At 43.8% G+C, this 27,848-nt stretch overlaps 3 protein-coding genes across 5 annotated transcripts; 2 read left to right on the forward strand and 1 right to left on the reverse strand.

The window, feature by feature from the left end:
• Positions 1-18: 18 nt before the first annotated feature.
• Positions 19-2,908, reverse strand: LOC108600320 (drebrin-like protein). Its single transcript, XM_017987822.1, has 5 exons — positions 2,325-2,908; positions 1,816-2,267; positions 1,584-1,760; positions 1,079-1,527; positions 19-1,026 (listed from the first exon to the last, which is right to left on the reverse strand). Exons 1-5 carry the CDS (start codon positions 2,577-2,579, stop codon positions 794-796), a joined length of 1,566 nt encoding a protein of 521 aa, XP_017843311.1. The 5' UTR covers positions 2,580-2,908; the 3' UTR covers positions 19-793.
• Positions 2,909-3,321: 413 nt separating this feature from the next.
• On the forward strand, positions 3,322-19,203 carry LOC108600945 (putative uncharacterized protein DDB_G0277255). Of its 2 annotated transcripts, XM_017988789.2 has the most exons (4): positions 3,322-3,458; positions 3,922-4,040; positions 17,840-18,163; positions 18,231-19,203. In XM_017988789.2, the coding sequence occupies exons 2-4, from the start codon at positions 3,980-3,982 to the stop codon at positions 18,926-18,928; spliced, it is 1,083 nt and encodes a 360-aa protein (XP_017844278.1). In that variant the 5' UTR covers positions 3,322-3,458; positions 3,922-3,979; the 3' UTR covers positions 18,929-19,203. The 2 variants fall into 2 exon arrangements, with proteins under 2 accessions (XP_017844278.1, XP_017844277.1); XM_017988788.2 differs by lacking the exons at positions 3,322-3,458; positions 3,922-4,040 and adding an exon at positions 11,935-12,733.
• Positions 19,204-19,858: 655 nt separating this feature from the next.
• LOC108600562 lies at positions 19,859-27,834 on the forward strand. Of its 2 annotated transcripts, XM_017988225.1 has the most exons (7): positions 19,859-20,491; positions 20,570-21,679; positions 21,735-23,954; positions 24,583-24,868; positions 24,932-26,506; positions 26,919-27,122; positions 27,179-27,834. In XM_017988225.1, exons 1-7 carry the CDS (start codon positions 20,456-20,458, stop codon positions 27,520-27,522), a joined length of 5,775 nt encoding a protein of 1,924 aa, XP_017843714.1. In that variant the 5' UTR covers positions 19,859-20,455; the 3' UTR covers positions 27,523-27,834. The 2 variants fall into 2 exon arrangements, with proteins under 2 accessions (XP_017843714.1, XP_017843715.1); XM_017988226.2 differs by lacking the exon at positions 27,179-27,834 and having other exon boundaries at positions 26,797-27,003.
• Positions 27,835-27,848: the final 14 nt, after the last annotated feature.

Raw genomic sequence — 27,848 nt, forward strand, 5'->3', positions numbered from 1 at the left:
AGCTAAACTGTAGTATGATCTCATACAAATGTTTACAACGTTGCGCTAATCTATCGCAGAAGCTATTGCCAGTTGGAGAAAAACAAACACACACACAACAAAAAGAAAACAACTTCTATGCATAATTATTTATGTTACTAATTAATAAAGTAAATATATAGATATTATTGTTCACAATATATAATACACGTACAAAATAACGATTACCGAATCGTGCTGTATGACGTAGGGAGGTGTAAAGTGCAGTAGACGCTCGCTAAACAATTTAAAACATATTGAATTATAGCGTTAAATTACTTAAAATTCTATCAAAACTTTCCAATCTTAAAGTAACTGCTGGTTATTTCAACATAACATTTATTTTATTCTAAATTTTGTAGTTTGTCTTTGCATTTTGCTTAACTTGACAGTGCCTTGAGTGGAAATTGTAATTTGCATTTTCACTTTAGCGAGCGCCGACTGCACGGGAATTAGTGAAAGTATTTTTTCGAAAAAAAGGACGTAACAATCAGATGGCTAAAATACTATCCAAAAATGTTGTTATAATAATACATTCAATATTAAATATTAGGTAAATACTACAAGTATAAATTGCATTATTGTTCATAGATATTACTGGGGCAGCAGTATAATGTTTTTTTAGTAATATAAAGATCTAGTTAAGTAGTTCCGGTATATGCTCCAAAAAATGCCATGTAGATACATTTATATATTTTTAGCAAAAGGTTGTTAATGCTGTGGCTGCTAAGCAGTTGCCATATTAGATATGGCTTGTGCATTGGTTGAGTTGGCTTTAGTTAATAATCTCGACATAGTTTGCCGGAAACAGTCCATAGGTTCCATCGGGCCCAAGGCCCTGCCACCAGCCCTCATCGATTTGGTCAATGTGTGTGATTACATCGCCCGGATCGAAGGTAATCTCCGACTCATCAGCAGCCTGATAGTCATACAAGGCACGCGCACGCAGTCCCAAATCCCCAAGGCTGTCCTGGCAGATAAAGTCGTCCTCGTTTACCAAATCAGTCACTAAACAAAGCAAAGTTAGCAGCGCTTAAACAATTAATAGCATTTAACTTACGGGCATTGCGCTCCAGCGTGCTCATGCCGGACGCCTTGGCCGCCTGCGATTGTTGCACTGTGACTGACACCTTGGTGCGCACTTCTTCCTCTTCCTCCTTGTACACGGCTGTGTCTGTAGCATTGGAGCTGGATGTATCATCTGGCGACTGCGACTGCACCGAATTGGTTTTGCTGTGTGGCGAGCGCTTAATGGTGGAGAACTGTTCGCTCTCATGCGCCAAAGGCAAATCCTCTATAGGCTGCGTATCCTCCTCTACAGTAGACACCACCTCAGCGGCCACAGGCTGCTCGGCGACGACTGGTAAAGCAGCTGGCGGCGCTTTAGGCGAAACAGCACGCGGTGGCGATGGCACGGCTGGGGTCTCCTCAGTTTGATTTTGATTGAAGGCATTGATGCGTTGGGCAATGGAATTACGTGCTGGCTTAGCTGGCGGCTGTGTATTAAGCCTGCAAATACAAATAATGAGTAAAGCTGGCTTTAACAGTAAATACGCTGCACCCACTTGGACTGCAGCTGTCCCTCGCTGGTATGCTTGGTGAACATGGCCTTGGCTGCGCCGACGCGTGAGCCAATTAGCTCGCGAGCCTCCTGGTTGCGAGCTTGTCGCATACGCTCCGCTTCAGTCAAGTTGTTGGCAGAGCTAGCGGCAGTCTTCTCCGGGCTAAGCGGCTGTGGTGAACTGCAAGCACACAAAGAGTTAACAAAAGCTAAGCACAAATTGCTTGGGATAGTACGTTTTGATGGGCACATGCGCTGGCTGCAGCTTAGTTGTGCTGATGACCAGCTTTTCGCGTTCCTTGTGCTCCTTTTCCTCACGCGCACGCTGCTCTTTGTCCTGATTCTCCTGCTGCTGACGCTTGACTTCTTTTTCGGCCACCAGGCGACGTTGCTCTTCGGCCTCCTCTTTTTTCCAAAAGTCCTGCATAACGCTGGCATTGATATCCTTTGTGGGTATCACACGTGTGTAGTTGGTGCCCACTGGCAGCTTCTGTTCCTCCTGTGCGCCACGCGGCTCCTTAAAGCTATACGCTGAGCTCACAGTGCTCAGCTTCTTCAGCAGACGCTCCAAATCAATGTCGTCCTCATTTCTGGCATTCATGGTCAAGTGTGCGCCAGAGAGCAGCTTGCCCACATCATGTATGTGATTAGCACAGGTGCCCTTGCGTAGCACAGGTGCGCCTTCGCCCTACAAATATGTTTTTGTAGTTTTCACTTGCAGATAAGATTACACTGTCTGACTCACCTGCCAGTTTATAAGCAGATACTTGTTGAGGCCTGTTTTTGGATCTTCGATGCGCACAAAGGCGTACATTATTTTTCCGCTATTCAGGTCTTCGAGCAACTCCTCAACGCCGCCATCCCCCTTGCCAACTACCTTCAGTTCATTTGTCTGGCCTTCGTAGCCAAATAGCGACCAATTTGTGTCGCTTTTGTCATCCAATACATCCTTCCAGGCATCGATTATTGACGCGCGATGCTTCTCGAAGCTTATGGCCATGTTTGCTCTGCGTTTGTGCTTAGTCTGCCACTGCCAACGACCTTGAACAAAGCCGCGAAATCGAATCAAACTCTTTGCAAGCTTTCACTTGACGCCTTTTGTGGTGCCCGCGTCACCTACGATTTGGTGAAAGCACAACACACAACGCCCCACAACTCTAACTTTACAAATGTGTCGAGTTTAATTTAAATGCACAATTAATTTTGCTTTATGTTGCCAGTGCTTAATTAAATGTTGCCACTATGTTGCTAAACATTGCAATAATATGTGCAGCTATCGTATCATTGTATCGATGGTTTTTGTGCCAAGCATCGATACTTTTACGTTTTATATTTACGCGGGTTGTTATATCTATTGTTTTATTTATAAACATTAATCAGCATGACGAAGTGGCAATGAAATATGTGCTATTATTTTGTATTAATTTTTTTATGTATGCCAACGCACTGCCAAATAAATTGTTAATAATACATTGTAAAATGTAATTTTTAAAATTAACAAAAGGTTGTGTGTTTCAACAACTATTTCTATTATACATATATGCAAAATATCTTTCGTTTTTATTCGCAGCTTCAGTTTGTTTTATTGATGTAAAGACTATTATAATTTGTGCTCCACACCAGTAAGTGTGACCGTATTTCATGTTGTGTAGCAACGTCGCAATCGTAGCCGATTAATTAGTATCGAAGAGCTAACTATTGCTATCGAAGTGAAATTAAACAAGTCGAAAAAAAACAAGTAAACAAGAAGTGCATACAAGTTTCTAACGCAGATCTCACAAAATATTTTAAATATTAATCATAATAAAGCGCTGAAACAGTTGCACTTTATCTACATAAGGACAACAAATACTTGAAGGCGTTCGAGCAAAAGGCAAAGGTAAAACAAAAGACACCTACAAAATTTTTAGCTGGCCAGGCTGCCTGCTTGGCAACAATATGGCATTTCAGTTGCTGAAGTTGGTCATTTCATTGCCAAATTTCGGATGCTGTTGCTGTAGCTGCTGCTGCGCCGTCGTCAAACCTGTCTCAACTGCAGCGTGTTTGGCCCTGCCACTCCTCCTGCCAGCCCGTGTGAGTTGCCCCCAACAAACAAGCGCTGCTGCTGCTGCAGTGACGATGTAACGATGAAAACTGAAATCTGTTTGCAGCCACCAGGATTTCGCCTTACTTTTTTTTTTTTTTTGCTTTCGAAGCAGCAGCAAAACAGTCTTTGTTCAGTTTTGCGTACCATTTACATACAAGTCATACATATGTATAAATTTGTATATGTTTAGCCAGTTGTACTACATACTTATACATATGCATATACTATATTTTAAATATTTGCTTTGCATTTACAGTTGAAAACTCATGCAGTGCAGAAGATTGCGAGCGCAGCAGAGAACATCCTAAACTAAAATGGAATCGGCGCTGGATGTGCTCTCCAGAGCGGCCACCATGGTGCAAAACAATGCGAGTGGTAAGTGTGCTCCACTGACATTACACTACTCCACACTGTGTTGGCCATCAGCGACCTCAGGCAGCCCCATTAAAGAATTCCGTTTAAATAAGTCGACAACAATGTTAAAAATTTGATTGTTAAAGTCTGTCCGACTGACTGACTGACGACATCTTGTACTTTTAGCTTGTTGTTGTTGTTAAGTTGAGTTACCTCTCTTTCCGTCTGGCTGTTCTTTATGGCTTTCACCTTTGAGCTGCGGCTTTAAAAACTTGAAAGTATTTTAAAAATGTTCTTCTTTGAACTGACTACACACACATACATGCATGCATATATATGTAATATGCATGATCATGAGCATGTCCTCGTCGACTTGTCGCATGATTCATCAGCATATGTCGCAACTTCAGTTCCAAAGAGTTCTTCTGCCAAAGGCTTGCACAACACACACACACACAGATACAGTTGCATCAGTGTATGTGTGGAGTATCCGTATCGACACTGAAAATAAAACATTTTTTCAGCACAGCAAAAGGCAAAACAAAACATTCCAATAAAATGAGTTTACGTCGCATTCCGATTCCGATTTTCATAAATGTGTCAAATGCCGCATTTTTCACGACGTCGACGGCAAATGTCTCTCTGCATGCCGCCGCCGCCCACTGCTCTCACGCTTCCGCCCCCCTCTACGCTCACCCAGCGGCTCTTCAAGCCCCGTTTGTGCCCCCTTTGCTAAGCTTTGCGCGGGCGTTATCAATAGTCAGCCGCTGGCGTTGACGTTGACGTCGAGACGAGCACGAATTTGAATTGGACGGTCAATGTGGTATGTACACACACATACATACACATATGTGCATATATATATGCATGTGTGTGTGTGTGTGCATATTTGCAATTTGCATTTGTGTGCCGCACGACAAACAAAACGCGTGACAAAGAAATGGATTGACTTAGGTATTTTCTATACAAAATGCAAAACATATATACAAAATATATATACAGTGAACGCTTGATAATTATAGTTTGCAAAATCTATTGGATTGCCATGCAGTCTGCACTGCATTTGTTAATTGTTAACAATTAATTAAGCTACTATTTGCAGCTTGTTAATTGCACAATTTATAATAATTCTGATAACTGGCAGTCTTTAATCTCAGCACATTGCCCATAGCTGCAACTGATAAGCGGCAGCAGCTTCCCCATTAACTTATATATAGAACGTACTCTGATAAATCAAATAAAAAACGCCGACACTGAACTCTGAGTCGTGTTATTTATGTTTGTTTACTTTAGCCCATTGCAAGATGTCTTTATCAACATTGGCATACATATTTTTGACAAATTCCTGAGTCGAAATATACTATATATGCTTATATACAATATGTTTATGCGTACAGCTGTCAGCAGACTGTGGAATTTATTTATTATATATTGTATATATATATGAGAATACGCAACAATCATATTTATAAACATACGTATGTATGTAAGTGCGGCAACAACAATTTAAAAATATGTGACTATTTCAAAAACTTTTGTTTAATGTGCGCATTTTTCAACGTAACCCTCCCCACTACGCCGCCCGCTCCATGTGGTTGCTGCTCTGGCGGCGGCGGCGGCGTCGGCTTGACACATGTCAGCAGTTCTGTTTATTGTCCGATTCGGGCCCTTAACTTGGCGTTTGATTGATCAGCCAAAAATTGTTGTTGTTGTAGTGGAAAATGCGAAATGAGAATGTCGTTAACCTGGCACTGGGACTGGGCCTGGGCCTGGGCTTCATGATTAATGAATTTGTCATAAGCGTGTCTGCCCATTGGTTCTTCATAAATCACACGCGTGTTTTTTTAGAGGAGCTTGTGTCTAGCTGAAAAGCGGGTCGATTAGGCCCAGAGCCGGCCACTGGGCACAACTCAGCTCAGCTGTTTGTTGTATGGCCCATAATTAATAAACAAATAGTTGTTACACAAATTGTGAAACGAGGCAGGCAGCAGCAGCGAAGAGCGAGAGGGGGAGAGGGAAAAGAAATTGTGGCAATTTGCTGCAGCGAGTCGAGTGGAGCAGTGGAGAAGCGTTCAGCGGGCACAGCTGGATACGTCAGCTCATCAGGTAATTTACATGGCCTTTCAATTTCCCGTTGGCCCGTTGGTTGCTTCATTCGTTTGCCTGTTAACTTGGCTTAAGCTTCGGCTTAGCTTAGCTCAGAGCTTGGTGGCAAACACTCTCTTCCTTTTACTAGCCAAACGTAGCGCAGCGCATAATTGCCGCGAATCTCGACCAAAAAGGCAAAGAAACTCGTTTAACTTGGCCAATGCCCAATTGCCTGACCGACCGACCGACCGACCAACCGATCTTAGGCCGCCTTTCTTTTTGCACTCACTGCTGCTCGAGCTGTAGCTGGAGCTGCTTAGCTTTAGCTGCTGGGTTTTGCTATTTATTTATTTTAACATTTGACTATTTGCATTGGTCATAAATTTGCGGCGCGACTTTTGCCGCGCCGCAGGCTCTGGCGAGCGACTCTTTTCCCAGCGACTCTTTTCTTTTTGATAAACTTGACACTGGCCACAACTACAACAACACATACAATATTTAATTATATGTCAGTCATATCTCTTGTTGTTTTTGCTGCTGTTGTGTGTCTATAACTTTATTTGCATTGATTTCTTTCTCTTTTCGTTCGAACAATTTGTTTTATGTTTTTCTCACGCTTGATTTAGCACCGGATGATATTTTCCTAATGACAACTATATTTATATTGCTGTATTGTTATTTGTTCTTGATGTTTCGATATCGCAGCTCTTCTTCTTATTGTTGCTGCTTTTGGCAAATATACTTAGTTACTAGCAATAAACTGGTTTTCAAATCGCGCGCACGCTTGCGTTTTATTTAAATTTTGAACTGGTTTCTGCTGATTTGTGTTGCCATTTTGCGTATATTTTATATGTAAATAGATATATTTACCCACCGAAATATACTGTCTGTCTATTAGATTATTGAATTTAACAATAGCAAAAGCCATGCATTCATATAAATTACCCATTGGCCTGAGACCGTTCCGATGTGTCATCTCCAGCTGCTGCTCCAAATTTGTATTTGCTTAAGAAATTGCCTTTGACACTTCCGTACTCAATACAAATTGATGGTGACCCAGTTGACATTTTCATATTTGTGCAAAGTCAAATTTCTAAACACAAAATTTGCAATTAGCCAAGCATTTTCCGGGTTTCGTTTTCTGCTGCTGCTTCTTCCTCAACTTTATAAACTCAATTATGGCGTAATATTGAATTGCTGCTTAGCTTGACAAAGAGCCAAGCGGATCTTTTGCTTCTGATCGAGTGTCAACTGTCGCAACCTTGGCGACAATAATGACATTACTTGTCTATCTGTAGATTTAGTACAATATATACATATATGCTAATAATGTTACAATAAGTTGTTGTGCAATTTATGCTGAAACTAAATTCAGTAGGAATAAAAGAATTTATATATACAAAAGTATTTTATTATAATTTTAAGGCCATACTTAAGTAACTTACAATTAGTTTCGATATCAACTAAGCAGTTCAGTTTTTGATTTTGATTTAAATTAGAATCTTCTCTAGATGTCTGCTTGGCATATCCTTTGAAGCCTGCTTCTTGTATTGCCCACCACTCGCCAATTGATTAGCTTGATTTTAAAGCTTCATCAGTTCAACGATTTTCGCTCATTTTAATTTGATTAATCAACTAGTTTCAAGAACTAAATGACTGTAGTGTTGAGTTATTCAAACAATTTTCCCAATGTGATTCATGCCACATCTACAAATTCAAATAAATGCAACAATTGTGAAATTCTTTAATTAAAATTAAATATTTGATTGTTATATTTATTTTTAGCTGTCACAACAGAAAACTAATGATATTTATTCTATAATAAAAACTGCAAAATAATGTGTTTAGTATACTAAATGACTATAACAACTATTCCAATGGCTTTATTATTTAAATCAATCAATAAATAGTCGAACGCATTGAGCCGAAATTTAGTGCTCAAGTTTCAACAAGTTACTGCAAGTTTGAAATAAATATAAGACAAACATTTATGCAAAATGACATTGCCAAAAATAAAGTTGTTGCTAGCAATTAATAAAATTTAAATTTTATTTAATGCAGCGCTTTATAAGCTTTATAAGCTTAAGCTGCAAATAATTATATACTACTTATATGCACAAATATTTGCCAACTATGTAACCTTTCAAAAAAATTAAATGTTTTTAATGTGTGTTAATAACTTTTAGTACAACATAAGACACACATTTTATTGTACTTATCTTTCAAATGTATTTTTGGCTAGTTCTTTGATCTACAAACTTTTTCGTTGCTGTAATTTGCCATTTTTTTTTGGTGTAGCTTTGTTTTGTTTGTTTTTATTGTTGCTGTTGCTGCTGCTGTTGGTATTGCTATTGTTGCTGTTGCTGTTGTTGCTGGCATGATTGCCATTTGATTGACCTCGTTGCGCATGCGTGCGCATGTTTCACGCTATACAACGAATTTTCGCACAGAAAACAAAAAATTATATACACAAATAAACAAACTAAATGAAGAAGAGGAAGAATTAAACACAACTTGCCGCTGCTGATGAGTAAGCAGGCACACCAAGTGGCTAAAGCTAAGCTCGGAGACGTCTGAGGCGTCGGCAATGCGCCGTCTGTCAGGCCAGTCAATCAGTTCGAGTTGGAGTCGCAGTCGGACTGGGGGGGCTCTCAATTTGGTTTAAATTCGATTTAGCCTGGCTACGCAATAGCGCAAATTACAAATTTTTTACTCGCTCTTTTTTTTTTTTTGACACGGATTAGCAAATAGCCAAAGCATACAGATAAGACGGGGTCGCCAGTTCAGCAGCTTGACGAGATGCGCGTTGCGAGAGCGAGACAGGGAGACAGCTGGAACAGCTGAGCGCTTGGAGTCGCGCATATGATGGCAACACATTAAGCTGCAATCGCTGCGAGTTCTTTGGCCAAGCAGCAACTGTTTCGATTGCTCAAGGGGGGTACAGTGGGGACTGGCAGCAGCAACAGTAGTAGTTGTACTACAAATCGGGCGTAAAATTTCATGGGCCTGCTATTGAATTAAAAACGGGTTTGCTACATGTTGTCGTTGCTTGTTGTTGTTGCTGCTGTTGCTGTTGCTGCTACTTCTGGTTGCAGTAATGGCTTCTGCTGTTCGTAGTACCAAACCCAAAGCACAACGTGCCACGGCAATAACAACAACAAACTAACACAGCCACAAGCACAAGCAACAGTCACTTTTTAGTTATGTTTACTGCGATTGTTGTTGCTGTTGCTGTTACTGTTTTTGTTGTTGTTGTTGTTGTTGTCGTTATTGTGGCTGTACTGTCGACCTATTGTTTGTTTCATTTTGTTGTCATTTTCGCAAGCTAGTTTGCAGCCCATACAAATACATTTATAAACTCACACACACATATATACATATATACATTTGAATGTATGTATGTTTGTAAGCAAATACCCAGTGGGAATGATATCAGCAATTTGAATAGTGATAGCAAACCTTTAGCTGTTTACAAGCCTATTAAACTTAAAGTCTAAGCAAATAAATAAATGCGTGAGGTTCTTAAGCCTATTTAAGCAAATGTTAAGTCTTTGCACGTCATAAACTAATACTACAAAATATGCTGCAGCTGACCATAAGAACTTGCTATTAATTAATAAATATTGTCAATAAAAAGTTTGAATACAAACAAATTTGCTATAAAGCTACGACTAAAACTTGAAAGTTATGAAATAAAAAATGTTGCCAAGCAAAAGTATAAAACAAAATGTGAAAGTATTAAAAATTATTACTATCAGTTAACCATATAAAACTTATAATGTATTATCAAGGTATAAAAAGTAAAATAAAATTAATTAAGTTAATTATATAAAGTTAAATGGTCTTTATGGTAATGTTAGGCTGATCCAAAATTTATTATATATTAATATACTAAGTTATAATCGAATGTTTATAACTTCCACAAGCACATTACTCTACACCACTTTCCAAGCAAGTAGTTAACTCAAATTATACCATTGGGTATAATTTTGGAGTGTTGTTTGTATGTGTGTTGGTATAAATATGTGTGTAAACTTTATAATGAGCCTCCATGCAGTGACCGGGCCCAAAAAATCGCCCACGCCATGTGCTGAGCCAGCGACGAAGTCCAACTTCGAGTTTAACTTCAACCTCGCCTTTGGCCCAACCCAACCCAGTCCAACCTAACTCAACGCCAACGTCTAAGCTTCAACAATAATAACAACAAGAACAACAACGAAAGCCCGAAAAATATAAAAAGTGCAACAGAATAACAATTCTGTTGAATCGGTGAATGTGGGTAATTTTCAATTGATGCCATTTCGTTACCCTTTTCTGCTCAATTCTCTACGCGTGCTGGGCATAAACCTTAAAGAGAACAGCGGGGCAGAATGAAAGGTGTTCTCTCTCTCTCTCTCTCTCTCGTTGGGGCGATAAGCGGCATTCACTTCTTAGTAACTGCTGTTGCTCTTGCTGTTGCTGTTGTTGTTGTTTTCAATTACAAAATCACCGAAAAGCTAAACGAAATGCAATGAAAGCAGTCAGCGAGCAAACAATAACAACAACAATAGCAAAACGTCAACGGCAACAAAACGGAAATTGGTAAGAAAAAGCTATAAAAACCAACAACAACAAAATAATACGAGTGCCAACTGGCGCAAGTGCAAATGGCTTTTAAGGCCAGAAGTCTACACGGGACGCGTCGAAGAGACGGAGAGAGCGCGCATGTGGAGAGGCGGGAGAGCGGGAGAGCAAGCGTGCGAGTGTGTGCAACTTCAAAGCCACAGATTGCAAAGAAACAACAACAAACATATCAACATCCCGTGGGCAACTTGCGCGCTCACTTGCGAATTCAGATTGAGCGACAAACGAAGCTTTGGGAGCACACACACACACACACACATATACAAACGAAGCTAGACGGGCAGCGCTAAGCAAGCAGCGCAGCGCAGCGCTGTCTTCAAGTCGTGAGTGGAGAGCGCTGCAGCGATCAGTCCAAGTTTGTACGCCGAGCCGCAAAGAACTAAAGCGCGCTTCGCTTCGTCGTTGTCTCGTCGGTTGGAAGCAAAGGCCAGAGACAAAAAGCAAAAGGTAGAGCCAAAGCTACAAAAGCGGGCGAAGAAGAATCCAAGCAAAAGTAAACTTGAAGTAAAGTGAACTGAAGTTAAGTGAAGTAGTGAGCATGCTGCTTGCTATCGGTATCGCACACACACAACAGTCATCGTAATCGTATCGTGCCAAAGCCAAAGCTCGGGCTGAAAGCGAAAACTGGCGCTCAAGTTCAGCAGCAGCAGCAGCAGCAGCAGCGAGTAAAACGTTCGTCGCAACGTTGTCGTCAATTTCTATGCAAATTATTACTCAGAAAAATAACAAAACAAAAAGGCAACAATAATAAACGCGCGCGTGTGTCTCTGTGTGTGTGTGTGTGTGTGTGTGTTTGAACAAAAAAAAAAGCGTGCTATTTTTATTTCGCTAAATGTCGACTTGAACCGCACGTCGTTGTCACCGTCACCATCGTCCCGTTGCTGCAACAGTGCCAGAGTCTGTGACGGGAACGAGCGCGAGCGAGAGACTGAAACTGGGGATTGTAACCCGAGACCGTCGCTGAGTCGCGTTCTCCACAAACAGCAACAACAATAAACAGATTGTATCTGTATCTGTAGCTGTGGCTCTGTATCTGTATCTATAACAGCCGCCGCTGCCGCTGTGTGTATCTTGAAGCGTAGCGCAAAAAAAAAAGTAATCATAAACTAAAGCAGCAACAACAAAGCGCATACGTAAAAACGTCATAAAAAACAACAACAATTATATATATATATATTTTAAAAAGAAACAAATAAAAAGACGCCGCGATCGACGTCGCGCTATCAGCTGCAGTTGTTGTTGTTGTCGTCGTCGTCGTCGTCGTCGCGATTGTTGGCCAATGTGATTGTAATTATAATTTGTGATTTTGCTGTGTGGCAACTGCAAACATATGTATTCATATTCAAGTGCATGCAGCATTAGCTAACTGTTCGCTATGGAATATCTCTGCATACTGAACGCCTTCGAATGCCAAAAATATTACAATCGCATGAAGGAAATCGAGCGATTGGCCGCCGCCGCCGCCTCCAGCAGCAGCATCAGCAGCAACAGCATCAGCAGCAACAGCAGTGCAGCATCATCGTCCGCAGCATCATCGACAGCATCCTGCTCCTCATCATCGGCAGCATCATCAGCAGCAGCATCGGCGGCATCTTCCACCGCCAGTTCGCCCAAGGCAAACAGCAGAGGTAGTTGCTTCCTTTCCGTTCCTCCAACGAGCAGCAGCAGCAGCTATCCGGCCAATTTCGCACAGGATTTAGCACAAGCCGCTGTGCTCGCGGCTACGCAACAGCAGCTGCGTTTTGCTGCAGCCGCCTATCAGCAGGGCCAGCACCAAGCTCCGCTCTCGTATCAGCAACACCAACAACAACAACAGCAGCAGCAACACCAGCAATTGCCAATTGCTGCGCATCAGCAAAACAACAGCAACATGGCCAACAGCTTGCTCTGGCAGCCCTGGCGCGATCTACAGCAGGCAGCAGCCATGCATCATCAGCTCTACACACAACAGCAGCAGCAGCACCAACAACAACAACAGCAACATCAACAGCAATTGCACAAAGGTTTGTGTTTTCCATTGGAAATTGAAAAACTACTTCTGACCTTCGAGCGTAAATGCAACTTTTGTCACATACTGTCTATAGCTTTAAATTGATGAATTTCTTAGGAAAAAAAAACAAAAGACCTAGAAGATAACTTAACCCTCGAATTGACTGTCAAAAAGGTATTATTTCTAATTCGCCTAGGCAATGATAATCATAAGCCAACTTACATGTTCTAATTAAGGACATTGTTACATTCTGATCATAGATTTGAAATCAAACTTCAAAGCAACGCAAAACTAGCTTCGAGTTAGTTTCAGGCAACATTGGGCTGCATTTGTAGAAATTTTGTGTTAATAGTCGAAGTATTCCAAACAATAAAAACCTCTCTAGGTGCCTTTGTCTCCTACGTTCTGATTTGAGAGAAACTATATTCCCTAGAGATTTCTGTGGTATCGCTGATTGATTTAGAAGTTACAGCCTTCTACTTTTTTTTTACTTCTATTTAAGCGGAAATGTCTGCGAAGTAAACTTAGGGATCGTCAGTTCATAAATCATATTAATTAATTTAATAAGCAAGTAATTTTGCCTATAGGCAATTTGCCTTTAGCGCTTTAATTTATTTGTTTATATAATATATAATTTATAGAATTGCAAATGCAATTTAAATCAAAGCTATGAAATGAGGCAAACACTTCAACGTTAAGAAAGTCATTCAAACTTTAATAAAACATTAAGAAAGTCATTCAAACTTTAATAAGTGTTTTTGATTTAGTTTTTAAATGTATTCGATATATTCGACTTTTATGTGTTCGATCTATATATCATTTATCAATTTTTTATACAAGCAACTCTCAGAGAATTGTTGAGCACGCGCTTAGTGCTTGGCCACTGCTCCAACTCGTGTTCTGACTTTGGCTCTTTGGGGCAGTCATAGCTCACGTGAAATGCGATATGGCTAAATGCTAAAGTTCAGTTGCCCACCAAGGCGCAGGCCTTGGGGATCAGGTGGAGGCGCATACGTGACCATTTTTCAATGAATGAACTACTCACAACTGCTGCTGCCGCTGCTGCTGCTGCTGCTGATAAAAAGAAACTGAGACCGGAGGCAACTGCTGGCACTCGCTGAATGAATGCACATTGAGCAATCGCGAGCAATCGATTGGGTGGTTGCTTTAGCTGCTTGAACTATTGTTTAAGCGTGGGCTAGGACGTGTCTTTTGCTTCTTGGGGGGATGTAGAGATGACGGCGTCAGAGCAAACGTGTTGTTGATGTTGATGTTCGATGGCGTGAGCCAGTTAAGCGTTTGGCTAAAAGCGTTAAATTGCTAATCATATTGGCAACACTTTTACTACGCCACATGCCGCTGCTGACGCTGACGCTCACGCTTAACGAACTGAATTGACTGACGTCTGCTGTTACTAGCTGGCCACGTTTAAAAGTTTACGGCGTCAGCGTCATCGTCGTCGTCGTCGTCGTCGTCGCCACACAAGTTAATTGCTCACATTGCACAAATCACACAAATGCTTTCAATTACAAACGCGCACAGGCGCCGGCTGCCTCCCCACCCCACTCCACCCCACACCCCACCCAAGCAGCCGCTGCCATTCCTTTTCCAATTCCCAGACCCAGATCCGAGTGAAATGAGCGCCTGGGCAAATAGTTACTAAATCAACAGCAAATATGAGACAAGTGCTCAGTGGTTGGGATCTTGTTGTTGCTATTGCTGTTGCTGTTCTTTTAATTTGTTGACATATTAAAGCCAGATTTGCAATCAAGTCGTGCACAACGCCATGACTCATAAGCCGGTGCAAAAAATAATAATAATAAAAAGAAAAAAAAAAGTAAGCAAGCAACGCCTGCGACATCGTCGCTCGCAATAATAAATAAAATAAACCAACTTCAGCTTTTAACCAACAGCAACAACAACAAATACTTTTAATAATAATAACACACAAACTTGTTTGCATAAGCAACAAATCTGTGTGTGTGTGTGTGTGTTGTTGCTATTATTATTATTATTATTATTATTATTGCTGTTGCTTGTAGTGCAAGTTGCTTTGCTTTTTGTTTGTTTATTCCTCATCGCGATCTCTGTTCAGCTCTGGGGCTTGGGCTTGGGTGTTCTTTATGGGAGAGCACCTTAACGAGTTTTGTTATCTGCCTAGACAAAATCTATTTTTTCATATATTCATATTAATTCAAAAGCCCATGTTACATAAGTAAATCTTGGGATTTCATCATCAGCTTTGATACGCAAATGTGTGTATTTCAGTTCTATTAAGAATCTCAAATTTTAGGGAGTGGCGAATAGCTACAGTTAAAAAAAAATATAAAAAAACAAACATTTTTTATTAAGCTCGTGCACATTTAATTTAGTTTCGCAAATATATTTGTGTAGGCAATGATTTTAAATGACTTTTTAAAATATAATAATAGCCGCCATCAATCTTAAATTCATTGTTATACTATTTAAAAAAGCTTAAATGAAATGTGTTTAAATTTTGATTGTTGGCAAGCGCTAAGTTCGCATTTTTGAAGTTAAAGTCGTGTAATTTAATTTCCAAGCTTTTATTGCTTACCTAACAATATCTAAAGGTATCCTTAACTGTTCTATCCCCACTGCAATTAATTGATCTCTTAGCTTGCATTCACTTCATGGTTCAGTCTTTGGCTCATCCAGTTAAGTTCTTACCTCTGGGACTTAGAACTTTTGACACCGCTTGACTTTGGAGAAGAATTAATAAGCTTGTTATTCTCATCTTTACATCTTTATCCACACCAATCCCTAGGGCAGTGTCCTAAGCAATTTGCGAGCCATTTGTATACCACAATAAAGATTTTAAGTCTCGATAAACCTTTCGAATCGAAAATCTACTATACTTTCATTTCTAGAATGAATTTGCGGACGTTGCTTTTTGCCATTTGGCATCTTCTGCGCCATTTCCTGAACTAATTTATTTTGTTGCTTACCTGGCTTAATAGATATATCTAAATATAAAAGCGAAAGCTTAATAAATTCGTCAATTGATTTAAATTTATTATGGCTAATTTAAATATAAAACAATTGTTAAATTCTATACTCAAACTTCCTAAAATGGCATCTTTAGTATTTGCTTTCAAACATTGTTGGCATTGATTTATAAACTTAAGCCGCTTATAAATATTTTGCTGCTGGTAAAGTAAATTAAATGTTAATCCGTCGCTAAGCCCAATGCGGGAGCTAATCCCCTCTAATCTATAAATAATTGCAACTGCTTTAGCGCAGGCCCTAATTTATTTTAGACTTGTATTATGCCCACCCGCTGGGTTAGTAGCACAGTCCCAGCCCCAGCCCCAGCGCCTTAACCGTGAACATGAACAGTTGACCGCTATTTCCCCCATCTTTCAATTAGCTGAAGCCTTGGAAACGATTTGGCAGCATTTCTTGCATTTGATTAAAGCTAAAGATGGGGCCAGGGGTCTGGGCAATCAAACAACGACATAGCCAACAGCGAATTCAATATAAATAAATAAATAAATAATACAGAAGATGCTTGCAAAATGAAATGAAAGCAGCAGCGCTGCTGATGATCCATAATCCCGATCCCCCACTAACCAAGTCGACTGGTCGGCCGGCCAAGCGAGCATCGTGTAGCTGAGCGACGACCGGAAATGTGCAATAAAATTTGAATGTTTCTTTATTATTATCATCATCCCCATCATCATCCGCTGCTGCAGCAGCAGCAGCAGCCAAGACTCACTAATGTCATAGTGATTGTTGCTGTTGTTGTTGTTGTGGTGTTTGTTGTCCGCTTGTTTTCATGTTTTTACTTTGGTTGCAACTGCGTCCACTTCAGAAAACAACAAAAAAAAAAACTTCAGAGAGCAACAACCAGTTTGCTGTGTTTGTAGCTCCTCTTGTGACGCAGTCGCCCAAAGAACAACAACAACAACAAAAATAATAAATAAATTGCAGCCCGCGGTGACGTTGCCAAAAACAGGACAACAACAACTTCAACTGGTTCCGCCACAATCGCAGTCCCAGTCCCAGTCGCAGTCTCAGCCGCCTCCAACTCGAACAACGTCCACCAACGCCAGGCCAGGCCAGCGCCTCCTTCATTCATTCATTCATTCATGCGTTTTGTCCGCAACCAGGGGGATATCAATGCTGGAAGCGCTGCTCGAAATGTGCAGAAGTCGTTTGACTGGTTTGGCCTGGCCCCTTCGCATTTGGAGTTCTCCACGACGCGCTTTGTGGAGTGGCCCGCCGCACGTCATGCTCAGAGCTCAGCTCAGCTTTATTTTTAAACTTTAGTTCCTGAGGCGCAAACAACAAAAAACAGAGGAAGAAAAACCTCAAACTGAAACTGAAACAGAAATTGGAGTAAACACACATGCACACACACACACACACACACACTTAACAAAGGCAGAGTATAGAGTAAACGGTGCTTGAGTTGTTTTAGTTTTTTGTTCAACGTCTGTTAGCCCACGCAGCGCCTTTAGCTTCCCACGCCATAAAACTTGGGCCATTATCCATTAGGATGCCGGCCACGTTTGTCCAGATTTTGCGCAGTGTAAACTCTGTAGACACACACACACACACACGCATACATGCGCATGTTTGTAGAAAAACTAGTTTTCTTAACCAATTTTTATTGTGACTTGAAGTTTCGATTGTTTTTAGTTTATTTCTTTTTATTATTTTCTTGTGTGGTTTTTTGCTAGCGACAGGCGACGGTGTCTTCGTTGTTGCTTTTGTTTTTTCATTTCGTTGTTGTTGTGCTTTTTATGCATAATTTTTCAAGTTGTGCCCACCTTCTGAGCGCGTCTCGGGATCGTAAAGCTTCGAGCGCTCTTTTTGAGCGGAAATTCATTCAAAAACGAAAGACTTAGGCAACAAACTTACGCGCGGCGACAGCGACAGCGACAGCGACAACTCGCGCTCTTTGCCAGTGTAGACTTGCGCAGTGGGGCTCGCCTCTCGGCTACATGTGATTCATAACGCCCACACGACAAGTTCCATTGTGGCCCATAATCAAAATTCAAGCGATGCCAGCGCTAACCACAATCAAATGTTTGTCTTTAATTATAATTTATGTTTATTGTCTGTATTTCATTTTCGCATTTATTTGTATTTATAGAAACGCCTCTGACTTCCAAGGAGCTGCCAACCACCAAGTGGCGTCGCGAGCGACGTCAACGCGCCGAGTATCAAGTGCTTAAGGCATTCGCTGGCGACAGGCAGCGCGAGCTGGACATGGATAGCCCCATTGACATGTCCGTAACATCGAGCACGGTGAAGCATCAACGTGCGTCGCCACCACCGCCGTACCGAGAGCCCTTGGCGGGTGCCAGCAGCGGTGGCTTTGGCGCCAGCCGGCCCAGCGTTATCACTCAGGCGCCGCCCAAGCGGGAGCTGCAGGATCACGCCGACGCTAATCGTGAACATGACAATCGTAGCGCGGGTAAGTCCTCAGCATCAATAGACTGCCTTAATCTTGTATTAACTTGCTTGCATCTCTTCTGTTGCAGAATCTGTTTCCAATTGCGACATCGATGAGCATTTCAGACGCTCGCTGGGACCGGACTATGCAGCGCTGCTGAAGTCGCCCACGCCGTCGCCACAGCCTCAGCCACCAGCTCCAGCACAAGCGCCAGTGGTGGCCAGCAGCGGCATACCCATGCAGCAGGTTTCACCATTGGGCTATCGACAGCAGCCACCGGCACATCACTCACCGCTGTCCAAGCTGGTCTTGCCGCTTGTGCATTCGCCCACGTTAAAATCGGCGCCGGAATCGCCGCATCACGAGCTGCTGCCGCCGCCGCAGGAGGAGCCATTGTCGCTGTCCCCGCCGCCAGTGCGCGCAGCTTCAGCCTCGCCGTCTGCATTGCCGCCAGCTGGCGCCAGCCAGCTCTTGGATGTGCCGCTTGCCGCTAGACGAGAGCGTGCGCTGGACACTCCACATCATACGCCACCGAGATACAATACACCGCCGCCAGCGTATGTGAACGTGCTGGCGTCTACGCCCACGCCGCCCACAATGCCAGCTATTATACGTGTCAAAGCCGAGCCGGGATTAGCCGCTGCATCATCGACGCATACGCCGCCTGCCTCGCCCACCTCATCGACAAACATCTCGATATTCACCAAGACTGAGGCCTCTGTAGACGATCACTTTGCCAAGGCTCTGGGCGACACCTGGAAGAAGTTGCAGGGCAACAAGGAGTGAATGCGAGCTGTTGACCAGATGACCAACCAGACCAACTCAAATGCTGTTTTTTATTTCAAACTACACAATTAATGTTTAAAGATCTCATGATGATGTGAAAAAATTCTTCAACTGCGTGTGTATTACAAAAGTTTCTTAAAATGATTTTATTATTGAATATTGCATATGGATATGGAAAAGCGTATACGTACAAGTGACAAAATTGGTATTCTTAATAGATAGACTAATCCTTAATAACAATATATACATATATAAGTTTATATATACACACAAACAAAACAACAATTATTTCTTTTCATAATTATAAATTATGAACTTATTTGTAAGCATATGTTTATCCAAATGAATCCTATACATTTTAAAATAACCGTTTGACAAATACACAGTACTCTCTAACATTCACTCTATTATCATTTAAGAGCAAAATCCTACAATAAAAATTAATTTAAAAATTGTTTAATTCTACTCGTCGCAATTTATTGGGCGGGAAACTCGATAAAAGTGAAAGTACATCTTACCATTCTGGTCACACTGTTGCCAGTGTACCACATTTAAGTGCTATTTAAACTTGTGAGGCGGTAATTTGTTATTTAGATGAATTATAGAAGTTACTTATTAAAATGAAATTGGTTTGGCCTATTGCCTACTTGGCAGTTCTTTATTTTTTACAATTTTAATTCAAAAAACTTTGCATTTATTGCAACTATTGTCAGTGTGTACACACCCAGTGTTGGTAAACAGTGTTGCGCCGGCTTAGGTACTGCCATGCAGTTTTCAGTTTGAGAGGCGACAACTCTATTTTATCATGCTGCTCTCCTCACACAGTGCATAACATTTGATTAGCATGCCCAACTGAGCTCGTTAACAGGGCCAAATGAGTAGAGCTGTTAATTTGCAAAACTAACTTTCTGCATAAAACATAAAAAAACATTAAACAAATGAAAAGCATTAAGTTAAAGCAAATCTACTAGCAATTAAACAAATCGTGCGGTTGTTAACGTTCTTTAAAGATTGCGCTTTGTGTTTTTGTGTGTGTAACAAGCTAAAAAGGCCGAAGGCAAAAAGGGAGGCGAAGAGAAAATGTCACGCAAAGCAGCAGCAGCAGAAAAAGAGTGAAGAAATTACATTTAGGGGAGAAGAAATATCGCATGAAAACTCAACAATAACAATATTTTAGGCCCAGAGTCTGTACAAAAAGGCGCAAATCCAATGCCACTGTCAATACAAGCCCCCAACGCGAATTTGTGCTGAAAAGTAATTGAAAATAAAAAAAAGTTTGTTGTTGTTGTTGTTCTAGTGTGTGTTGTGTGTGCGCGTGTGTGTGTAGTGTTGTGTAGTTGTAACTCTCGGCAGGCCAGACACCTGCAAATGCAAGGAGGAGCGAGATGAAAACATCTGAACTGGTCCTGCGGAGGCGCCCAGCTACTACAGTCCATGCTATCTGGCTTGAATGTCGTCGATAATTGAACTGGAACCCCGTTGCAACTGGAACTGGCACTGCGACTACCACTACTATTCACTGGCACAATGCAAAGTTTGGACTCATCATGCCAAGAAGCAGACGTAAGTACAACTTAGCTATTTGTAAATAAGCATAAGATTAATTAAAATTATGCTAATGTATTTTTTGTGTGTGCACAGTTCATCATAAATGACACGCTCAAGAAGCTAAAGGGAGACAACCCACTGAATGCGAGTGCCCAGAGTCTGGTGCACGCCGTTAACTCGGCCGTACCACAACAATTTGTCTACACATCCACACAAAGCTCACCACAGTCACACCAGGCGCAACATCCGCAGCAGCAGCAACATCAATCATATTCGCTGCACACCGTGTTCCAAAACGCGTGCTCGCCCCCGCTTGCCATCAACAGTCAGCAGCAGCAACAACTGTCACCGGCTGCCTCGGTTACGGTCAGCTTTCCAACCAGTAGCAAGTCGTTCTTGGAGACGAGCCTGCTGCAGGCCATACCACAAATACCTGCGCAACCGCCCATTTGCATATTCGATGATGATGACTCGCCCGCAGAGCTTACGCCCACTGGGGGCAACATTGTCATACTCACGGAGCCACAGACACACTCGCATGCCACAAGCGGAATGGCGGTGGCACCTTCACCCTCATCGTGTTCCTCTTCGACCACAACGTTGTCAAACTTTAACTCAATTACGTCGCCCTCGCCGGTAGTTCCTGATCTGCTGCTCTCCACGCCTCCCGGTGTCAATTCCAGTCTAAACAGCAATAATAACAACAATAACAACAGCAGCAATTATCAGCAGCAATCTCACACCAGCAGCAATAACAACAAGAAGGCCGATCGGCGGCCAGCCTCTAGTAGTTCAAATGCTTCGTCTGGCAGCGGTCATCATCAGCAGCAGCAGCATCAACATCACCACCACCATCATCAGCAACACCTGCACCACCAACAGTCACATAATCACCATGGGCTAGCATCGCCCCAAACCTCGCCCAGCAAGCGGCAAAAGAATAGCAGCAGCGGCGGCAGCAGCAACAACAAGGAGCCCACATCTAATTCCTCTAGTCGTAGTACAGCCCTAACGTCCGCATCAACGCGTGCTGGCGCCGGCGCTGGCTCCCAAAGCAACACTCAAAGCGCTGTCGCTGCCAACCCGTCCAGCAGCAGCAGCAAGCGCGATGCAATCACAAAGTTTGTCAACATACACGGCAAGATCAAGGAACTCTATCTGCAAATGCTCAGCAATGACCTCAATCACTTTGCTGAAACGGGGGTAAGTATAGTAGCTCTTGATCTGCCAGATCTTCATTAACATATTTTACTTGCAGTTGAAGCAGCGCAGTCGTTCCTTTATACTGGAGCGTCTGGTAGAATGCGAAAAGCTAAACACGATTGTGGTCAATCTATATCCGGGCAACAAGGGCTACTCGCTGGCGCTGCATTATGATGAGCAGCTGATGTTAAATCCGCACACCAATGAATGGATCGAGCTGCCAGGCACTGAGCCCGTCAGCGAAAAGAGCGCACGTGGCAAGGCACAGCTTGATGGCGACGGCGGCCAGTACAAGAGCAAGTCCAGGCTAGGTGACAACGAGGAGCAAAGTGCGGCGACGGCGAGTTCTAACTATGGCTTGGTCGAAGTGCTTCGCTGGCCATACGAGAACGACTTTCTGCTGCAGTGCATCGATCGCGAACTGCTACCCGAGTTCCTCATGGATCTGCTAAATGCGGAAACCGTCAGCCTGAGCTCGCCCCAAGACGGCAACGAGGGTGCCCGCGTGCATGCCAAGCCGAGCGTATTCTATGCCGGCTGTGTAATTGCACAAATCCGCGACTACCGCCAGACATTTGCCACCTCAACGAATATCTGTGATATGAAGCACATACTGCTACGTCCCAGCAATGCGACGCTCTTCGCGGACGTGCAGCAGCTGGGAAATACGCTGGGCTGGGCCGCTGCGACGCCGGAGGATCGCCTAGCGCTCGAGAGTCAACTGGTGCTGGCCACGGCGGAGCCGCTGTGCCTTGAGCCGGACCCAAACATTGGCCGCCAGGCCATCAATGCCCAACATGAGCGCCAGCGTTACAATTCGCACGAAATGCGCCGCCAAATGAAGAAGTTCACCCAGGTGGCCATCAATCGCAAGCGCAAACTGGATCAGTTCACGCATCATGAAGGTCTCGAGCTCTGCGACTATCTAACGCGTCTGCGCCAGCGTCCGCGCAATGCCAGCAACAGCAGCGCAGCGAACGCAACGCCCGCCACAGCGCCCAGCAATAATCCGCTGGTGGGCGCCATGCTTAGCTCGTTCACTTCGAAGGTGCCGCGACGACCGCAGGAGGTCATACGGCCCATCAGGCCACCCTGCCTGGAGTATCCGGCCAATCTGAAGGTGCCCGAGCATGTGATCAGCGTGGAGAAGTACGCCAAGACCTTTGAGCCGCTCAACGAGTTCAGCGAGGCCTGCAAGGATGGCTGCCAGCCCAGCTGTCGCCACAACTTTCAGCCGCAGCTCATCGAGGAGTATGTGCTGGAGACGGAGCGCGAGGCGAACGAGGGGCGTCGCGCTCTCTATCACATCAAGCTCTCCATCTATCAGCGACCCTCGGATGCCGAGTACCTGGGCGAACTGTATGTGGATCGCGACTATCGCGAGGGTGAACGCAATGGTGAATCCTGTCGCTTTGCGCTGGGCACGCGTGTCCATGCGAATCGCTACATACAGCAATTCCGTGAAATATTCACCGAGGAGGGACGCAAGGCTGTTAAGATTACGCATCTGATACCAGGACATGTGCCAATTGTTACCCACACTGGCCTCACCAATGAGCAACGTTTGATTTTGCAACAGCAGCAGCAGCAGCAACAACAGCAGCAACAGCAGCAGCAACAACAACAGCAGCGGCAAGCACAATTTACTCAACAACAGCAGCAACAACAACAACAACAGCAGCAGCAGCAGCAACAACAGCAACAACAACTGCCAGCAACAGTGCATCATGTAGCGCAAGCGCAACAAAACATTAATCTGCCAATGAATCGCCAACAAATTGCAAACAAAGCTGTGAACAATACAATAAGCGTGCAGCAAACGTTTCGCCAGCAACCACAACAGCAGCAGCAGCAACAACAGCAACTGGCTACCGCCACACAGTTTACAGTCGATGCTGGTCTACAGCTGCAGCAGCAACAAGGGCAGACAGCACAGCTTGCCACTGGCAACAACATCTTAATACAACAATCACCTCAGCATCAGCAGCAAATACAACTACAGCAGCTTGCAGTGGGCAGCAACGCAACCAACACAACCACTCATCAGGTGAGCCTAAGCAACGGTTCGCTCGTGCTCCTGCAACAGGAGCAACAGCAGCCACAGCAGCAACAGTTGGCCGCAGCGCTGCAGCACTCGGGCATCACCATCCAACCAGCCAATATACAGCAGCAGCAGCAGCAGCAACAACAGAAAGCAACCAATGCACAGCTGAACACGGCCATAGGCGCCAATTCCGCATTGCGTGCCCAACTCAACTCCAATGTGCCAATTCTCGTAAGTAAAAAGACAATACTGAATTTTTCATTTCCTTGACATATTTATTTGACCCAGTTGTGTTTACAATTTCAATTGATGAGACTCGTATACATAATATGTATAAATGTAATATTAAAACTATAATTGAGTATTTCTAGTTAATTAGTAAATTATTTTGAGTTGAAATCGTTTGCTGCTAAATTATTAACAAAAAACAAAGGGTTAGCATCTTTAGATTAAAAACATGATGAAATTTCGTTGATAATTACGAAAGAACTTTCACTAATATAATTACCTAAATAGAGAAAGCATTATTTGTTGAAAAATATAATTAAAAGAACAAATTTATAAGCTTATGCTGTTTACAGGACACTGCAACTTGAATTTGAATATTTAGGATTTAGCATGTGAAATCTTTTCTACCTTTTTAAACCATTTATTGTATATCAACGTAGTAAAATCAAAATGAGTTTTAGATATGATATAAGCGTTATCACAGTGCAGTGCACTATAATTTGAATTAGCTGCATATTAACAATAGTTGTAGGTACAGTAGCCAAAGTGTGCTTATCAGTAATTGATTAGAGCGGAGGCCTGAATGAATGAAATGCTTTGACTAACTTTATTTTTTGATTATTTCGCACAGCAATCACAGCTGAAGGTAGCGCCGATTGTGACGACACAACATCAGCTGCTACAGAAGCAGCAGCAGCAGCAACAACAACAGCAGCTACAGATAACTGCCAACAACAACAATACAATCAACAATAATAATAATAATAACAATAACAATACGGCAATGCATTCGAATCCTGCGATTAACGCCATAGTCACCAGCATTATGAACTCTGCTAACCAATATCAACAACAGCAGCAGCAGCAGCAGCAACAACAGCAGCAGCAAATGCAGCAGCAGCAACATCAACAGCTCTGTAAGTTAACAGCTTTAAGCGCTTAACAGCAATGTAATTAATATTATCGTTCATGTTTTACAGCTGTCAGCACGACGAACAACAACAACAACGCGAACGCCACCACGTTGAAGAACTCCAGCAATGCATCTATATTGAATTTGCTGAACAGCGCGCCGGCGGCCATGACCAGCACGCCAGTGGCCAGTGGCACCTTCACCACCTCGGGCAGCGGCCAGCAGCAGACCTTAACGCTGGTGCATCATCCGCCTCAACAACAGCAGCAGCAGCAACAGGCGGGCTCCAATACAGTGGACACTGGCACGACCACCTATGTGCAGACGACGCGTGGCACGCCCACTTTGGTGGGTACACAGCGCAAGCAACAATCCAGCGAAGTGCTGCAGAACCTGCTCAACTCGAATCGCAAGATTAACATTGTGGGCGCCAGCGGCACCACCGCCTTTCGCACCAATTCCGCGGGCAATCTAATTGCTGTGAACTTCAATCAGCCGCAGGCGCAGGCAATGCAACAGCAGCAGCAGTCCGGCGACGGCAATCAGACAGTGCGTGTCTCCATGTCAGCGCTGGCCTCACAACTGGCTTCGCCACCAGCGATAATGACCAATCCTGCAACCAGCTATGGAGCGTATACGGTCAGCACAGGCGGCGTCTGCGGCAGTCTTAAGATACTCAACACCGGCCAGCAACAGCAGCAGCGCTTGCTAAGTTCACTGCGTCGGGACAGCACAACGGCGCCACCGAATGCCATTGTTGTGGGCATGGCGGCGCCCTCGCCTGGCAGTGATTCGAATGCTTCTAATGCCAGCGGATTTGCAGTGCCCACCAATCTGGCAGGCAGCAGTGGTGGCGGGACGCTTAGTGCGCTGCTTACGAATGCCGCAACGCCATCGCCATCGGGTTCGGATCACTCGCAGTCCTCGCAGACGCACCAGAACCAAGTGCTGCTCGACCGGCTCAGCAATGTGACCTCCAATGTGTCCGCCGTGCCCATGCCGCACATGTCGCCGCAGGGACAGCCGCAGCAGCAACAGCAGTATATAACAAAAACTCTGGTGCACTCACCCGCCACCTCCTCTATACACTCGCCCATGTCTAGTCCGCATCCGCAGCCCTCTGCCTCGCCACAGCAGCAGCAACAGCAGCAGCAGACAACAACCACGCTCAATCTGCAGGGCCTCAATCTGCTGCAGGGCGCCATCTCCAACTTTACCAATCTGCAGAATGTCCAGGTGCAGTTGCCCGGCTTCACGCAACCCATCTCGCTGCAGTTCTCCGGCAATCAGCAGCAGTCCAACTCAACGGGCGCTACAAATGCCAATTCGCTGGCGCAGACGCAGCAGCGTAGCGTGTTGGTCTCAGTGCCAGTCTCGTCGCAACAGCAGCAGCAGCTCTCGCATACGATAACTTTGCAGCCCACGCAGCAGCAACACCAACAGCAGCAGCAGCAGCACCATCAACAGCAACAACAACAGCACCAGCAGCTGCCTGCTCCGGGCACTATTGTAAGCCTGCCCTCAACTGTGGCGGGCACACAGACTGTGGTCATCACCAACAATGCAGCGGGCAGCGGCGGCAACAGCGCAGGCGCCAACAATGCTGGCGGCGGCAACACGGCGATGCTTACTTTGCCCATTGGTAAGTGCCAAGATCGGCTCGAGCGCGTTTAGCATTTAATAAATGCTGCCGTTTTTTTTTTTTTTTTATTGTTACTTGCAGTTTTGTATATTTTAATTGCTTTATTTTTGTACTTTACAATTTCTGTTTCAATTTCTAATTTCCGTTTCCGTTTCGTTATTCGTTTACACAAACCCGTTAACCCACCTCGTTTCGATATTCTCATGCTCAAACTAAACTCTTTGCTCTGTATGTATGTGTGTCTGTGTGTGTGTGTTTGTGTGAGTGTGCGCTTAATTCACGCTCATCAGTTTAGTCGAATTAGTCGCCTTCAGTTCAAAACCAAACTGAGCTTCATTGTAACCTAAAACAAAAAGCCAACGACAACAACAAAAAAAAACTCCCCGCACACCCGTTTGCTCTCTACTTGCAGCTCAAATAGTTGGCGCCGGTGTGCAGAAACTAAATCCTCAAACAATACGTACCTCAGGCGCAGCTGCAGCGGCGGCTGCGCAGCCACGCACGCGCAATGTTCAAGTGGTGGGCAGCAAGCAGATGGCCAACAGTCGACAGCTGCTCACCACGCAGCGACAGATAGGCGGCTCCACGCTCAAAATAGCCACAGCGCCCATGAATGGTGAGTAAGCAATCGAAATTCACCACACAACGATTAAAATTTTACAATTTTTACAGCCAATGCAGTTGCTGGCCCCGTAGTTATGTCTGCGCAAAAGCTACAGATGAAGACTGTTAAAGCGTCAACGCAGCAGCCGCAGCAGCAGCAGCAACAACAACAGCAGCAGCAGCAACAACACCAGCATCGCATACTCAACACAAGCGGCAGCACAGTCAACGCCCAAACACTGCCTAGTCCCGGCCAAATGCCGCAGCAAATGCAGCAGATACAGCTGGGCGGACGCGCTGGCAATGCGACAGCGGTGATGAGCCAGCGCACGCTGACGGCGCTCACCAAGCAGCAGCAGCAGCAACAGGCTGCTGTCAATCGCAGACGTTCGACCACCGATGCGACCAAGTGAAAATGAAACTGTTAATTGAGGAGAGAAGATTTGTAATAAGGCTACGCGTTGTGTATTTGCATGATATTATAGTTTATGGTTAAACATTTAAATAGCACTATCTACCATAACCATATACATACATACCTACATATATATATATATATAGCTACGTACATATATTCTGATGTGTATAAAGTGTAAGTGAGAGTAGCTGAGATGAGTTGTAGGACTGTTCAAGCCGCAAGCGATCAACATTCGTCAGACAGCTCATTTTAATTTTTGGAGTTGGCGCTAGCAGAAACGAAACAAATAAGAAACGAAAAACAAAACAAAACAACAAATTA

The sequence above is a fragment of the Drosophila busckii genome, chromosome 3L, assembly GCF_011750605.1.
Source record: "Drosophila busckii strain San Diego stock center, stock number 13000-0081.31 chromosome 3L, ASM1175060v1, whole genome shotgun sequence".
Lineage (NCBI taxonomy): Eukaryota > Metazoa > Arthropoda > Insecta > Diptera > Drosophilidae > Drosophila > Drosophila busckii.